The sequence below is a fragment of the Artemia sp. Qi Xiang Cuo genome, chromosome 4, assembly GCF_049724085.1.
Source record: "Artemia sp. Qi Xiang Cuo chromosome 4, ASM4972408v1, whole genome shotgun sequence".
Lineage (NCBI taxonomy): Eukaryota > Metazoa > Arthropoda > Branchiopoda > Anostraca > Artemiidae > Artemia > Artemia sp. Qi Xiang Cuo.
In genome coordinates, this window is record NC_142797.1 from 65,289,140 (window position 1) to 65,307,630 (window position 18,491).

Below are 18,491 nucleotides of genomic sequence, written 5' to 3' on the forward strand. Positions count from 1 at the left end.
ATGAACCGACGAATTGTATTTTCCATAATTTTCTTACAAAAGTTTACGGTCAAAAACCCTTATTAACTTAGATTTTTCTCTCGCAACTCTCCCTCCACTTTACTTTTGCTAATACATACTTCTGTCAATCAACCCGCAGCCCAAAGAGACACCCACAGTCCAAAGAAACACAAAAAGCCGAAAGAGACATACACATTCCAAAACGACTCAAAACAGACCAAAGAGACACACATATCCCAAAGAGACACATACAGACCAAAAAGACTCAAACACTCCAAAAAGACACATCGTCTAACGAGACACACACAGCCTAAAGAGACACACATCACAAAGAGACACCCACAGCCCAAAAAGACACATACAGCTCAAAGAGACGCACATGGCCCAAAGAGAAACACACATCCAACAAAAAGACACACAAAGCCCAAAACGACACAGAAACAGTCAAAGGAGACACACACATACCAAAAAAATTCAAACTGACCAAAGAGACACACAGCCCAAAGAGACACACACACAGTCCAACGAGACACACATAGCCCAAAGAGACACACAAAGCCCAAAGAGACACACACACAGCCCAAAGAGACAAAAAAACGCTCATACAGACACATACAGGCCAAAAAGACAAAAAGACTCAAACAGCCCAAAGAGACACACAAACAGACCAAAAAGACTCAAACAGCCCAAAGAGACACACAGCCCAAAGAGACACGCACAGCCTCAAGAGACACAAACAGCTCAAAGAGACACAGACAGCCCAAAGAGAAACACAACTCAAAGAGACAAACACAGACCTAAAAGACTCAAACAGCCCAAAGAGACACATACAGACCAAAAAGACTCAGACACCCCAAAAAGACACACAGTCCAACGAGACACACACAGCCTAAAGAGACACGCATCACAAAGAGACTCCCACAGCTCAAAGAGACACATACAGCTCAAAGAGACGTACACGGCCCAAAGAGACGCACACATCCAACAGAGAGACACAAAGCCCAAAACGACACAAACAGCCAAAAGAGGCACACACAGACCAAAAAGACTCAAACAGACCAAAGAAACACACAGTCTAACAAGACAGACACAGCCCAAAGAGACAAACACAGGATAAATGGACATACACACCGCTTGAATAGACATACAACGCCAAAAGAGACACACACAGCCCAACGTGACAAAAAACGTCCATGCAAACACATACAGAGCAAAAAGATTCAAACGCCCCAAAGAGACACACATTGCCCAAAGAGACACACATGGCCTCTAAGAGACACAAACAGCCCAAAAAGACTCAAACAGCCCAAAGAGACACAAACAGATCAAAAAGACTCAAACAGTCCAACGAGACGCACAGCCCAAAGAGACGCACAAGGCCCAAAGAAATACACACAGCCCAAAGAGACACAAACAGCCCAAAGAGACAAACACAGACCAAAAAGACTCAAACAGCCCAAAGAGACACAAACAGACCAAAAAGACACAAACAGCCCAAAGAGACACACTGCCCAAAGAGACAAAAAACGCCTATACAGACACATACCTACCAAAAAGATTCAAACACCCCAAAGAGACACACATTGCCCAAAGAGACACACATGACCTCTAAGAGACACAAACAGCCACAAGAAACAAACACAGACCAAAATAACTCAAACAGTCCAAGAGACACATACAGCGCAAAGAGATGCACACGGCCCAAAGAGACGCACACATCCAACAGCCCAAAGAGACGCACAAAGCCCAAAGAAACACACACAGACCAAAGAGACACACACAGCCCAAAGAGACAAACACAGACCAAAAAGACTCAAACATCCCAAAGAGACACACAAACAGACCAAAAAGACTCAAACAACCCAAAGAGACACACAGCCCAAAGGGACACACACAGCCTCAAGAGACACAAACACCTCAAAGAGACACAGACAGCCCAAAGAGAAACACAACCCAAAGAGACAAACACCGACCTAAAAGACTCAAATAGCCCAAAGAGACACATACAGACCAAAAAGACTCAGACACCCCAAAAAAGACACACAGTCCAACGAGACACACACAGTCTAAAGAGACACACACAGCCAAAATCGATACACGTAATAAAGATAACCCCACATCTCAAAAAGATACAAACAGCTAAAAGATAGTAACACGGCAAAAATAGATTCACACATCCAACAGAGAAACACAAAGCCCAAAACGGCACTAACAGTCAAAAGACTCACACACAGACCATAAAGATTCAAACTGCCCAAAGAGACACACAGCCAAAATAGACAAACACAGCCAAATGAGACACAAACTGGATAAAGAGAAATACACACTGTCCTACTAGAAACAAAAAGTCAACAGACACACACACACCCCCCAATGACAAAAAAAACGCCCATACAGACACATACATACCAAAAAGATTCAAACGTCCCCAAAAAGACACACATTGCCCAAAGAGACACACATGGCCTCTAAGAGACACAAACAGCCAAAAGAAACACACACAGACCAAAATTACTCAAACAGCCCAAGAGACACATACAGCTCAAAGAGATGCACACGGCCCAAAGAGACGCACACATCCAACAGAGACACACAAAGCCCAAAACGACACAAAAAGCCAAAAGAGACACACATAGACCAAAAAGATTCAAACTGCCCAAAGAGACACACACAGCCTAAAGAGACACACACACAGGCTAAAGAGACACACACAGCCCGAAGAGACACACAAAGCCCAAAGAGACACACACACAGCATAAAGAGACAAAAAACGCCCATACAGACACATACAGACCAAGAGATTCAAACGCCCCAAAGAGACACACATAGCCCAAAGAGACACACACGGTCCCTAAGAGACACAAACATCCAAAAGAAAGACACACAGATCAAAATGACACAAAAAGCCCAAAGAGACACACATAGCCCAAAGAGACACACACGGTCCATAAGAGACACAAACATCCAAAACACAGACCAAAAAGACTCAAACATCCCAAAGAGACACACAAACAGACCAAAAAGACTCAAACAGCCCAAAGAGACACACATCCCAAAGGGACACACACAGCCTCAAGAGACACAACAGCTCAAAGAGACACAGACAGTCCAAAGAAAATCACAAACCAAAGAGACAAACACCGACCTAAAAGACTCAAACAGCCCAAAGAGACACATACAGACCAAAAAGACTCAGACACCCCAAAAAAGACACACAGTCCAAAGAGACACACACAGGCCAAAGAGACACACACATCCCAAAGAGACACACACAGGCTAAAGAGACATACACACAGTCCTAAGAGACACACAAAGCCCAATGAGACACAGACACACACAGCCCAAAGAGACAAAAAACGCCCATACAGACACATACATACCAAAAAGATTCAAACACCCCAAAGAGACAGACATTGCCCAAAGAGACACACATGGCCTCTAAGAGACTCAAACAGCCCAAGAGACACATACAGCTCAAAGAGATGCACACGGCCCAAAGAGACGCACACATCCAACAGAGACACACAAATCCCAAAACGACACAAAAATCCAAAAGAGACACACACAGACCAAAAAGATTCAAACTGCCCAAAGAGACACAAATAGCCTAAAGAGACACACACAGCCCAAAGAGACAAAAAACGCCCATACAGACACATACAGACCAAAAAATTCAAACGCCCCAAAGAGACACATAGCCCAAAGAGACACACACGGTCCCTAAGAGACACAAACATCCAAAAGAAAGACAAACAGCCCAAAGAGACACACACGGTCCCTAAGAGACACAAACATCCAAAAGAAAGACACACAGATCAAAATGACACAAACAGCCCAAAGAGACACACATAGCCCAAAGAAACACAAACAGCCCAAAGAGACACAAACACCCCAAAGACACAAACACAGACCAAAAAGACTCAAACAGCCCAAAGAAAAAAAAACAGATAAAAAACACACACACAACCAAAAGACACAAACAGCCCAAAGAGACACACACAGCCCAAATAAACACAAACAGCCCAAAGAGACATAAACATCCCAAAGAGATAAACACAGTTTTCTTGCCATCTACATCCCTCTTAGTATCAACGTCTTCGTATAGCATAACGTTAAACTATTTTAAATTGACAATACTATAACATTAGACTCTATTTTAAACTGACAACACTGTTGAAACGCCATTGAGGTTACCTTAACTGCTAATCACTTTAACCCTTGTTCTCTATCGGCAAGTACATGCTCTGGAAAGGTACCTAGGAACATAAGGCAATTCAGAGACCAGAGGGGAATCCTCGCTCGTAACTGGTAATCACTTTAACCCTTTTTCTCCATCGTCAAGTACATGCTCTGGAAAGGTACCTAGGAACATAAGGCAATTCAGAGACCAGAGGGGATTCCTCTCTCGTAACTGCTAATCACTTTAACGCTTTTTCTCCATTGTCAAGTACATGCTCTGGAAAGGCATACGTCATTATCTTTAGAATAAATAAACTATACCTTTTAAATAATTTCTCCAAAAATATTTTATTCAGAGATTTCACGTTAAAAAAATATCCAATCATTAATTACTCCTATTTTGATCTTGCCTCCTATCAATTCTGAGTTTCCGGCTAGAATTAGACAAAGCCCGTCTTAATCACCAATTTGGTAACCCTTTCGCAATAACAAAAGGCTTAGCAGTGATTACATCTCATTGTCGGCGACAATTCAATCAGATCAGAGTTGTGCAAATGGAATACCTTTTCGCAAATTGAGTTAGCTTCTATTTCATAGACAAAATATTTGAATTCCTTTTATTAACAGCGAAACAAGACGCGCTGGTTTTCTAACACGGGCTTACCCTAAAAAGACATGTATACCGTGAATTAGAAATCTGGTAAATTGCGTCAGAACAACTTGTCCTTCATCAAAGTGAAAGACAAGTCCTCAAAGTATAAGACCATGTCCGGTTGGCCTAGAAACATATCTGGTTGGCCCGGAATGTGAGGCAGCTCTGAATCTCTTTGAAAAGGTGTAATGCCCTGTAGAAATGTTTACCTATATAAATGGGGATAGTCACTCTCTTTGAAAAACCAAACCAGACTATACCCATCAAACCAGACTATACCCACCAAACCAGATTATACCCACCAAACCAGATTATACCTACCAGAAACCTGTTTGGTACAGGGGCCCCTTAGAAGTATAATGTTGATTACTACTAACAGCGTGTTTCGAAGAGATTTCAAAAATTTGGGAGGGATTTTTTGATTTTTTTTTGTTATAATTTTCATGAGCTTATCCCTCTAAAATGTGACACCTATCCGCCCGAAATAAGCTCCTACTTATCCTCTCCTTTCAGCGATTTAGGAAAGCTCTTGTGTCCCTGTTCAGCGAGGAAGACGAAGACTGTGTCTTTTTTGAATCGGCAATGAACTTGAAAAAATGGCCACACATGGTCATTGAATGTGTCCCCCTTCCAAGAGAAGTTGGCGATGTTGCACCAATATACTTTAAGGTTTGTTCTATTTCTTTTTTGTTCTCGTTATAGTTCACAGATCTATCCGATTTCTGAAATTTGTTAGTCAAAATTTTGTATGTTAGAAGTATTTAGATCATCAAGAAAAAACATTAAAAAGCAGCACCAAAATAAAAGTATACAAGTCATGGGAGTACAAACCGATGCCCAAAAGCCACAAAAAGTATCTGTCTTGGGGGAACGGGCATACACTTAATAAAGTTTTTATCAATAAAACTCTACTAAAAAGTAAGAAACATCACAAAGAGGAAAAAGTCAGTGAATAAATTCTAATAAATAAATATACACAAACGAAGAAGCTATCAATGATAATAAAAACAAAGCAAAGAAAAATAAACAAAGTATTGATAATTCAATTTGGGCTGTATTTAAATATGCAGATTTACTCCATTATAATAAAAATTACTCGAAAGTGAGCTATTTTATGTCCTTCCGTTTTTATGGTTGCAGTGTTGGATGACAGATTGCCAAAGATTGTCCTCGCCGGCAAACCGTCTAGGGCCAAACGAAAAGCTGGTCATCCTCGAATGGGGTGGGAAGATGTCGTAAGGAAAGATTCAGGGGAAATAGGTCATTCCTGGGAGGGTGTAAAGAGGGGGGCTATGAATAGATTGAGATGGAGGAAAAGTGTGTGTAGCTGTGTTGGCTCCAGGCGGCTTAGTGCTGCAGTGAGTTATTAGTTGTAATAATAGTAGTAGTATTGTTAAAGCAGAAAATTGGGGCTTTACGTTGTACTTAGAAAGTGATTGTAAAGATTAAAAAATCATATGCAGCGCAATAACGCTGCCTATGTTGAGAGCGATTTGGGCGCAATTTATTATATTTTTTCTCGCCAAGGCACATCGTATAGGAGTTGTCGTAGAAACCTCAAAAAGAGCTCATTCGATTGAAAATTGAAATTTTAGTGCTCTTTTTAAGAGTCAAAAGTGATGAAGGGCAGCCATCCCGCCCCACGCCAATCATTTGCCCAGACGCATCCAATCACAATTTTGACATAGATATTTTGTTCAGCATAGTTGAAAGGTCCAGTAATTATGTTCTTCGGGGGGTTACCGCCCTCCTACAACCCTCAGGGCAAGGGCTATAGGTTATGCTAGTTGGCCATTGTTAACATATAAGGCTTTTTTGGAAAGGTTTGTCGTAAAAACTTCGGAGGGGGCTCATTTGATTGAAAATTGGAAGTTCTAATGTGCTTTTTAAGAGTCAAAAGTGATCAGAGGGCAACTAGCCCCTCACACCCTCTTTTCCCAAAATGTGTCCGATAAAAAATTTTGAGGTAGCCATTTTTTTCAAAATAGTCCAATGATCATATAACAGTGCCTCTGGGGCTGGAACAACCCGCAGAGCCTGGGGGAAGGGTTATAAGTTATGCCCCGGGGGCATGTAAGGGGGATGGAAGGATGGTTCCCCCGGGGGCGGAAGGGATGGTCGTATAAGCTTTGGAGGAGGCTAATTTGATTGGAAATTGAAAGTTCTAGCTATTTTTTTAAGAGTCAAAAAATTCAGAGGGTAACTAGCCCCCCCATGCCCTCTTTTCCACAAATGTATCCGATCGAAATTTTGACACAGCTATTTTGTTCAAAACAGTCCAAAGATCATACAACAATGCCTGCAGGGTCGGAACAACCCCTGGGCCCTGGGGCAAGGGTTCTAAGTCATATACTGGGGGTATATAAAGTTTTTTTTTGGAATTGAAAGCTCTAGAGCCCTTTTTAAGAGTCAAAAGTGACTGGAGGGCAACCAACCCCCCCCCCCCACGCCTGTTACTTCCAAAAAACATCCAATCAAACTTTGAGATATCTATTTTGTTCATCATAATTGAAAGGTTCAGTTGTTTTCTTTTCTGGTACGTCACCCCCCCCCCTCTCCACTGCCCTCAGAGCAAGGGATGTAAGTTAGGCAATTTGTCCATTGTTTACGTATAATATTTGCTATTGATAAATATGGGTATGTTTGACCTTTACTTTCCAAAAAGACGAAGGGCTTTCAGGTGAGCCTTTCAGAGAATGTTAGGGGAGTGTTGAACTAAATCAAAACACGTGCATACAGGTTGTCAAAAGGGCGTATCTCAGGAATTACTGAGCATATTACTTTCGAACTTTCAGGAGATGATGAGGGAGATGATTAATTGACAAAAAAGGCAATATTTGCGAGCTACTACTACAACTACTGCTACTACTACTATTATTACTGCTACTACTGCTAATTCCACTACTATCACTAAAATTACTGCTTCTGTAGAGAATACTAAGGTTTAGAATATTGAAATGAACATTTGAGGAAATGTTCAGGCGAAAGCTGAACTAAATCACAACATACTGTGTGCATACGGACTGTCAAAGAGCCGTATAAGCAAAGTTTTTGGAATGGCTTGCAGTATGAAGATGAAACTCTCAGGGCATCTGGAGGGGGGTGTTCAACTGACCAAAAGGCAACATGTACATGCTACTACTGCTATTAATACTGCTGCTACTACTGTTACTACTAATACTAATTCAACACTGTTACTGCTACTACTGTTTCTGCTACTACCGCTACTACTATGATGCTAGTACTATTAAGGCTAAACGTATGAAGGTGAAAATTTGACAGAATATTGAGGGGAAATCCGAATAAATCAGAGCACACTATGTACATGCAGATTATCAAAAGGGCGTATCTCAGTAATTGATTTGGATATTAAGTTCGAACTTTCAGGGAATGGTGAAAGGGGAATTCAATTGACCAAAAGGCAATATGTGCTTGCAACAGCTAATACTACTACCATTGTTACTTTTACTGTTGCTACTGCTACTACTGCTACTCCTACTTCTACTATTACTACTACTACTACTACTAAAGTACTCCAACTAGTATTTCAATTGCAACTACTTGTAGGGCTAAGAGTATTAAGATGAAAAGGGCGTCAAAAAGGGGTCAAAATGGCGCATCAGCAATATTTTTGGAACGGCTTACTGTACTAAGATGAAACGTCTGAGATATCAGGAGGGGGATGTTTAGCTAACCAAAAGGCAACATGTACATGCTACTACTGCTATTAATACTGCTGCTAATACTGTTACTACTGCTACTATTTCTCCTACTACTACCACTTCTACAATGATACTAGTACTATTAAGGCTAAGTTTATGAAGATGAAAATTTGAGAAAATATTGAGGGGAAAATTGAACTAAATCAAATCACATTTTGCATATGCAGATTGTCAAAAGGGCGTATCTCAACAATGGATTTGGGTATTAAGTTGAAACTTTCAGAGAAAACTTAAAGGGGAAGATCAATTGACCAAAAGGCATTATGTGCACGCTACTACTAATACTACTACCACTACTGATATTACTACTACTACTACTACTACCATTATTCCAACTGCTGATTCTATTGTAACTACTTGTAAGGCTAAAAGTATTAAGATGAAAATTTCAGGAGCATAGGAATATACAGATTATTAAAAGGGAACATCGGCAATGTCTTAGCAAAAGCTAATCGTATTAAGTCGAAAATCCCAGGACTTAATGAGGAGGATGTTCAACTGACCAAAAGGCAATATGTTAATACTACTGCTGCTACTAGTACTAGTACTATTACTGTTAATGCTACTGCTGGTGCTGCTAATACTAATACTATTGTTGTGATTCCTGTTACAACAGTGTTTAAGGATATGAAAGCGAAATTTTCAGGGAATATTGAAGGGGAAGGTGGAATGAATACCAACATGTCATCTGTATGCAGTTTGTCAAAAGGAATAATCAGTAATATCTGAGGAACACTTTGGTCTGTGAAGTTGGAACTTACAGGGATTATTGTGGGGAATGTTGAACTAACCAAAAGAAAATATTTGGATCCTAATGCTGCTGCCGCTACTCCTACTAATACTACTATTACTACTGCTATTACACTGCTACTAAAGTTAACGCTATTACTATTAATTTTACTGCTACTATTTCTACTGCTATTATTACTACTATTAGTACTACTACTACTACTAAAGCTGAGGTTATTCAGGTGTATATCTTGGGGAATATTGAAACAGTACTGAATTAAATCGAAACACACTATGCGCATACAGGTTGTCAAGAGGGCGTGTCATCAATGCTTCTGGGACGGATAATGGTATTAAGTTGAAACTTTCAGTTGGTTTTGAGGGCGATGTTGAAGAAAACCAAAGGTGCTATGTGCATCCTGCTACTAATGGTGCTACTGCTACCACAACTATTGCTTCTACACAAACTAAGGGTATTAAGGTGAAGTTTTCGAGGAATATTTAGTAGGATGTTGAATTAAATCAGAACGAACTACGAGCATGTAGACTATCAAAAGGGTGACACACCAATATCTCAAGAACGGCTTACATTATTAAGTTAAACCTTTAAGGGTAAGTTTTGGCGGATTTTAAACTAGCCAGAAGGCAATATCTGTGTACTATTAATACTACTCCTACCATTGCTGTAACTAATGACACTAAGGGTATTAAGGTGAAACTTTTAGATCAGGTTTAGGGGGAGTTGCAATTAAACAAGAAAACTATGTGTATGCCAGTTTTCAAAAGGGCATATAAGCAATCTCATAGGCAGCACAGCTCTATCATTGATAGCAATATCATATAAACTTTTAAAGGAGCTAATTAGATTGAAAATTCAAAGTTCTACTGTCCTTCCCAAGAATCTAAAGCTATTGGAAGGCAAGCAACCCTCCTCCCAAGCCCACTATTTTTCTAAACACATCCAATCAAAATTTTGAGATAGCCATTTTGTTCAGCATAGTTGAACGGTCCAGTAACTATGTCTATAGTGATATTGGGTATTTCAACCCCCACAATTATAGAATTTGCCTATTATGCTTTAAAACTAAAAGTTGCTTTAAAACTAAATCAAAAGACACTGTGTATGCTGGTTGCCAATAAGACATCTCAGCAATATCCCAATAACGACTGAAGGTGCGAAGTTGAAACTTGTAGGCCTACTACTGTTACTACATCGCTTGTGCAATTTAACTAAATCAAAAGAGTGTAAGTGTATCCAAGTTGTCAAAGAGCATACATACAGTTTTTGTTGGAATGTTATTAAGTTTTAGTTTTCAGGTCAACTTGAGAAGGTATAAAACTACATTTAACAACACTATTTTTGTCCCGATTTTAAAAAGGGTGTATGTTTTTAAAAATTGTTGAAATGTTTTCTCCAACATACAAATAGCAAGCCAAACTATGAATTCCTATAAAAAGAACTAAAGGATTTAAAATGCTATTTTCTTTTTCCATAAAAAGGCTATGTCAATAATAAAGTAACAGAAATTGATTTTAAAAACTTTTTACACAAAATAACGTTTTCGAAGAAAAGTAGAGAGCTGCATTAAATCAAAAATGAGCAGAAATACCACTAGAAAGGGCTACCACAAATCACCATCACCATAAAACACCAAATCCGTCGTATGTACGTAATTAATTAAAAAGAACTTTTTCCACAAAATAAGTTTTCCAAAGAAAAGTAAAGAACTCCATTAAACTAAAAGCGTGAAACTACCACGAATCACCATCATTAAATAAATGAATCCCTAAACGAACAGATATCACAATAAATAGCCGAGTCAAACTCAGAACAAGCAGAGAAGAATAGGGACGATACCCCATGCCTTCTGAAGACCAAAACATAATTTGCACTTTACTGAAAAAAGAAACAAATGAATGTAGATTTACAGCTGAATATAAATATCCTGATATTTATTCCTTAAAGTCTTATTAATTTTTGATTGATTAAAGTTAAAGATGTTAAATTTTTTCAGTATAGAGCAGATTATGTTCTGGTCTTCAGGAGGTATTGGGTTATCATCCCTACGCATGTTAATTCTTGCTCGTTTTGAGTTTGACTCGGTTATTTATTGTAATTTGCCTTGTTGCTGGTGCTGTGAACTTTGCTAATAAAAGGCTTTGGTCTCACCAAAAAATGTTAATGATCGAATCAAGATCGTTTTTAAGAAAACGATTCATCAATGAAAGAAACAAGATTTGTCAATGAATCTAGTTGCAGCTAAATTGCAAGTAGATAGTGATGGGTTTTCTTAGACAAATGGATCGTAATGGAATCTTCATCCTCTTGTTATTTTCTTCTTAATGTCTTATGTCTCGCAATACGTTACTCTATAATGCAAGATGTCAATTAAACTTAAGGAAAAAGTCATTATAAAAATTCAGTTCCGTTGGGGATACTCAAACTCTGTTACCTTAGAAGTCGTCATTGTGGTGCGAAGTCAGATTTACCCATTGGGTATAGGAGTAGGTGAAAAAAAACATGAACTTAAGATTTTCTGACTCATTCCTAAAGAGCTTAAAAAACTATAAAAATACTGACGTGATTGTTGGAGATAAGAACCTTACCCTTGAACAAGCGTGTCTTGGCTGAAACTCTGAAATTCGAGTAGGAATACCACCCCCTAAATCTTCTAAAGGTCATAGCATCGTTTGGGTTTTACTGAAAACTAAATATGTTTTATACATTTGCTCTATTATAATTATTAAACAAAAAAAGTTCAACTGAAAGTAAGGTGCAACAATAAAACTTAAAATAACAAAAATTATTCCGTATATGAAAGGGGCTGGTCCCTCCTCAATATCCTTCTCTTTATGCTAAAGTTTTTACTACTTTAAAAGCTTCTTATTCTAGTTAAACGCCCTTGTGTTTCAAGAGTTGTTCCTAAAGAATTGTGACAAAAAGTCAAACTTTAGCGTAGAGTGGGGAATTGAGGAGGGGACAATCCCTTTCATATACGGGATAAATTTTGTTCGTTTTAAGTTTTAATGTTGCTCATTACTTTCAGTTGAAAAAAGACTTTTTTTATTCAATTTCTAATCGTATTTCAAATAATGCCATGAAATCCGCCTTCCCCAAATTACGGGAAAAACGAAAAATTCCTCAATGGATAGTTCCTCCTGGCTAAAATTCATCCCATGTATAATTCCCACATTGGACATTCCCCATCCCCCCCCCCCAAAAAAAAAGCCTTTATACTTCCCAATAACAAATACCATATATAAACAATGGTCAAATGTCTTAACTTGCAGCCCCTCCACTGAGGCTGTTGCGGAGCCTTGTCATCCACAAAGGTACAGTTTTTGGACCTTTCAACTATGTTTGACAAAATGGCTATCTCGAAATTTTGATCGGACGACTTTAGGGGACAAAAGGGCGTGGGAGGGGAGCTAGTTGCCCCCCAATGTGTTTGGTCACTTAAAAAAGGCGCCAGACTTTAAATTTTCGTTGAAATGAGCCCTCTCCCAATCTTCTAGGGCCATTGGGTCGACACGATCACCCCTGGGAAGAATAAAGAAAAAAAACGCATCCGTTATCTTTTTTCTGGCAAAAAAAAATTCCACATTTTCGCAGATGGGAACTTGAAACCTCTACAGTAGGGTTTTCTGATACTCTGAATCTGGTGGTGTCATTTTCAATAATATTGCTTCCCTTTTAAGGTATGTTTCTTCTCTTTTTCGAAAATCAGGCAAATTTTATCAGGCTCTTAGCTTTTGATGGGTAACATTAAACTTAATGGATCTTAAATATTTGGAATCAGCATTAAAACCCAATTCTTTTGATGTGTCTATTATTGTCAAGATTCTGTCTTTGGAATTTCGATTATTATTTGGCCGGGTCGCTCCTTACTTACAGTTCGTTACCACGAACTGTTTGATACTTTAAAAAATTAAAAAATTGCTGAGACTTTAAGGAATTAATATCTTTATATATTAATCAGTCAGTCTACTTTCGTAAACTCTCTTCGGTCATCTTGATTATTATAGTTATTTTATTTATTTATTTTGTGAATGCTTTGATAAATAAAACTACGCTGTTCATAATACATATTGTTTTCAGTAAAACGCAAATGAAACTCAAGCCGTTTAGAGGTTTTAAAGGGAGATGGAATATCACCACTCTTATTTTACAACCCTGATTAGCCATTTGATGGTTTTTTTGTTTTTTTTTGTTGTGTGACAAATGAAAAACACATTGCTCGAAACAGGGGCGAATCCTGGGGGTGGGGCGGCAAAATTTTTCTAGCACTCTCATTTGCTCTTTTCTCAAATTTTACCCTTCTTTTAATTAAACTTGCCATTTTGGTCAATTATTGGCACCCTTGTCACATTGCCCCCCCCCCCCCCCAAGATTTTGCTCTAGATTCGCCTTTGGCTCGAAATACAATTCGTTTTGTGTAAGGTGCAAATTAGTGTTTAGTTAGTTAGTGTTTAAGGTTTAAGGTTTAAATTAGTGTTTAAGGTTTAGTTAGTGTTAGTCGTACTCCGGTTGTGGTAATTTCTGTTTGTTCTAAGTTCGACAGGATTATTCATTTTAATTTATGTATAGGATTCGCTTATTTATCTATGGCAGTATCTGCTATCTTTATGTTTAATGTGATTAGTTATTTTAATTTTTGATCGTGTTGGGTTTCATCTATTAATTGATAGTAATTTCTTTTTGTTTTAAGTTAGAATTATCATATAGTCCCTTATTTTTCTTGATGTTTCTTCGAGAATGTTTTCTTTATATTATTATTAATATCCAGTAATAATGAGGCTTATAAAGGAGGAAAGAGTGTAGTTCTTTTAGTCGTCTCATAAAGGAATTGAGACAAGGTGAAATCTGCTCTCTGAAAATTTTGAATATAAGCTTCTTAGGGGAAGGAATCGTTATGACCCTTGATACCCCTATTGACACTTGGTTTCAAGTTGAGTTAGTTTCAGCCAGTTCGTGGTGCGGAACCATTATTCTCAAAGTTTATTTCAAATCCTAATATCAAACCCCTTTTAAAATGAACTAAATTTACAGGATTTACATTTAGAAATAAGCCAACATAAATGCTACTACTTCTCAGTGCTCAATTTAGAGAAGTTTTGTTCGTTGTCTTTACTTTCCTAGATAATAAAATCAAATGACTTTCACATGCAAAGATGAAGACGTATCCATCGCTTAGAGGACGTGGTTTCATTACTTTTGAAGCTTTTTTGTAAGAACAAATATGTGTCAGCTAACATAATAAATCCTCTATCGTCACAGTTTGGAATCAACATTTCGTGTGACAAAACTGAATAATTCCAAAAATCTTTCAACAAATTGCCATTGCAAAACGATTAAAATAACTCCCTCTCAAAATCGTGATACAGGGATATTCTGAAAAAGGTTTGAACGGGACCTCCCTCTCCCTCTCTCTCTCTCTCTCGCTCCTCGCTCTTCCTCTGTCTCTAGTTTTGTCTGTGTCGTCTCTCTTTCACGCTCGCATTTATGCCGGTTGACTATTTTTTTTGGAATATTTATTATCTTCCTATTGTAGTTTTTTGGCCCAATTTTCCTAAGAGTTACGATCTTCCTTTACTCAGTGCTGTTGACTACCAGCTGTGAAGAGCTATTATTAGTATGTTAGAAAAATCATAGGTTTGTGACCAAGAGTAAGTCCAGTTTTCCTCCAGCTTATATTAACTAGCCTACTAATTATCCCATCTACAAAGGATATTTTAACCGCCACTTTTTTTTCTATATTGAACTCCAATTTATTGAAATCTTTGACCTTACCTTTAACCTTTTTCTATCTGTGGTCTAATTAGATTACTTTTGTAACTTTGGCTGCTCTGACCGGTTAACCTTTTCTTTTTTGTAATGAGTAATCTGCTTTTAGAAAGCAATCTTGGAATCAGAAGGTGAATGGACTCAAAATAAAAAATTAATCGAATTGCGGGGAAGAGATGTCAGACGGGCTGTACCTAAAGCACTCCCATATTTTTCTTGTGACTTTGGCAATGAATCCGGCTTTGCACATGTCATTGAAGAGGAAAGAGAATTTCCGAAAAATTTTGCACAGGTACAGAAATTACTTCTTACATTTTGCTCTAATTCTCTTTAAATTATCCTCTATTTCTCTATTTCTCAATTTATTTATTATTTTATATCATGCTCTATTTCTTTACATTAAAGTTGAAACTATGCTATACTAACAGCAGGCATAATGTGTATAATTTGTTGAATCTTCAGCGTAAAGAGTGTAGAATTGAAGGGGGTGACAGCCTCTCTCATATGTAGGATTGTTTATGTTCGTTTAAGTTTTAATGTCTGCTCCTTTACTTTTACATGTAAAAGATTTTTTTTATTTAATTTTTATCTGTGTCTAATATAATATAAAGGGCTATTTAATTTGAAGAGAGCTCCCGGCCAACTCAAAACTCTGCTCTTTATCCTCAAGCCCACTTTTAAAAAGTGGTCAATAGCCCACATCGATAGTCGACAATAATGATGATCATCCCGTAAAAAGTACAAATTTTATGAAAGATTTTTGGGGGATGTTTTTGGAATGGGGCTGTAAGCATTCTATGGATGCCTCTTGGAGAACTCTTGCTCATGGAAGATGCTTCGATTTCTTCCATTTCTACAGGTGAGAATAAGAATATAATCTTGTCACATCGCATTCTTAGTCCGGATTTATTATTTTAAATAAAGGGGGGCTAAGTCGTAAAGTCTCCTTCCATACTGATAGTTTTTAACCCTTTGGCTATCACATAATTTGTGTTCAATGTTATTTTGTCCTCAACTGGGCTAAAACTCTTTATTTGATGCCATACAATGGCTGAAATCATCGTTTGCTGAGAAGTGTAAATTTCCCTTCGAATGAACATCCCCGCCGAAGGTACAACCAAAGGAGCGAACTTTAAACTTGCTGTCTCTTACCCTTTTTTAAAACATCTCATCTAAACATGCCTACAATTCTATCCCCTTTTATATAAGGATTAATTTGTTTTAGTGGTATGTTAATCATGTTTAAAAATAAGAAACTGAATATCGTTCTTTGCAGAGTCACAGGTTCTTTACTAGTGCGAAAAGCACGTATCTATTATTATAACCATCCTTCTCAGTAAAAGAGTTTATTTTTGCACGTAGAGGCTTGAAACCTTCGCTTTAGATTCCCCAGAAATGTTAAATCGGATGGTGTAATGTCGGCCATGTTTACCCCTAAATCCTTTTTAAGAAGGGTACCCCCTCTCTTTTCCAAATTAATGTAAGCTTTCCTATGCCAATAAATTTTGACAAGTAAACATTTTGACAAATCTTAAGTATCTGGAATCAGCATTAAGAGTACATTCTTATTATTTTGTTTTTCCATCAAACTCCAGTTTTAGAGATTCTGTTGACTAAGGCTACTAATTACTTACTGGCTCGCTATTATAAACGATTTGGTAGTAATAAAATGAAGCTAAACTGATACTTTTGGCAAATTTGTTCGTCAATAGTAGAGTCAATAAAATTAAGAGACAACGACAGATAAGATGGTGATAGAATTTTTGAAAGGTATCCTTCATTTGAATCTATTATTCATGTATTCACAACCATTCAAAATGGGAATAGCTATTTCTATATATATTCAAAAAAATATATATAACTAAAAATTATATTTTTTTTATACAATTTGGTAGTAGAATTTTAGACTATATTTTACGGCAGAATAAAAAACTAAGGCGATATTTTAAAACAAGCTTTCGAGTAGTTACTTATTTATTATTACCATTTTTTTAGAGAACTCAAAAAGCTCATTTATTTTCTGTATTGTTTTTTCTGAACTAAGCCAAAATCTTTTTTTTTTTTTTACTGACAATCTGTCTGAAGATCAAGGTTATGCTTCGTACTTGCTTTTCGCGGGTTGGCTGCTTCCTGGTGAGCAATGATAATGATTATCCTCTTCTACAGGGGCGTCGTTTCGGGGGGAGGGGACAGTTGCCCCCCTGCCAATAATTTGGAGAAGAAATTATTATATAGCCCATGCCCCTTGACTCTCCGGATGGAGACCCCTCTTGCCCCTCCCAAATTAAAATGATGGGGCTACGCCCCTGCTCTTGGATATTTGCCTGGTAGTTAGTTTAGGTAAGGCAGCTCGTGCTATTCTATCTATAATTTTGCTTCCCTTATAGTAAATGAAATGGCTGCAACATTTCAGTATCACTGGAGTTTGAATTCACTTAGTAAATGTAAAAAATGTTGCTTGTTTATGTTACTACGTAATAATTTGTCTTTTGAGTAAACTATTGTAAAATGTAATCACATTAGTTATTATCATCAATCAAAAATGTTCAATTGGTCAAATTAGTTGTGTTATTAGACAATTAATTAATTCAAATTAACAGTGCTTTCACTATCAATTTTAGAAAAGTTTTTCAAAAAGATGTTTTTCCAAGCAAAGCAGTGAGCCACATTAAACCTAAGTCACGTAGAAATAAAGTTATGTAATAGTTCAAACTAAAGACTATCAATGAATAAATGGATCCTAGAATGAACAGATACTAAAATGGGTAATCAAGTCAAACTAAAAAAAAAAATAAAATTAGCGCAGACAGAAGTAGGATTTTCGCTACTAATTCAACGCTATCACGTACCAAGGGTAACTGCAGCCCTGGAAATATGAAGTTTTGTTAACAAAATATATTTCAAAAGCTCTTTTCTGCAGTGATTCCAATTAACTAAAATTCAATAACTTTAGTTTCACCCATAACCAGTCACGAGCTTGAGAAAAGTTGCGTAATTTAAGAAAAAGGGGGAAATAACCCATAAAAGGGGTCTGATCTCGATTAAAGTTACAAAGTTTATATTCAGTATATCTAAGAACTCTTGTACGGAGCTTTCGTGCTCTTATGTGCACATGGCCCTAAACATGCGCACAGTCTGTACAAAATGAAGGGCTATTATATAAACATATATAAAGCATTACTCATGGTTTTATAGTATTGTATTATTGCACACCAGCTATGGGATAAGGGGGAGCTGTAGTGGATCTTTTTATGGCAAATGGGGATGGAGATTTTCAATCATGTATATTGGAAAGTTGTGAAATCCTGCTCACATTCTTAATTATTGACGTAAAATATAGACGTATTTTAAGTTATCATTTTATTTAAAGACTGTTTTCACGTTCTGTTATATTGTAACTGTTAATATGTTTAAAGATGTGCAT

The 18,491-nt window shown here is 37.4% G+C and overlaps 1 protein-coding gene across 1 annotated transcript in view; it reads left to right on the plus strand.

The window, feature by feature from the left end:
- The window catches only part of LOC148953338 (pre-mRNA splicing factor cwf19l2), a 269,907-nt gene extending 254,506 nt beyond the window's left edge, over positions 1 to 15,401 (plus strand). The window contains exons 14-15 of the mRNA XM_089087930.1: positions 5,345 to 5,500; positions 15,177 to 15,401. Of these exons, the coding sequence (XP_088944056.1) occupies positions 5,345 to 5,500; positions 15,177 to 15,401 (381 nt within the window). The remainder of the gene's footprint in view (positions 1 to 5,344; positions 5,501 to 15,176) is intronic.
- Positions 15,402 to 18,491: the final 3,090 nt, after the last annotated feature.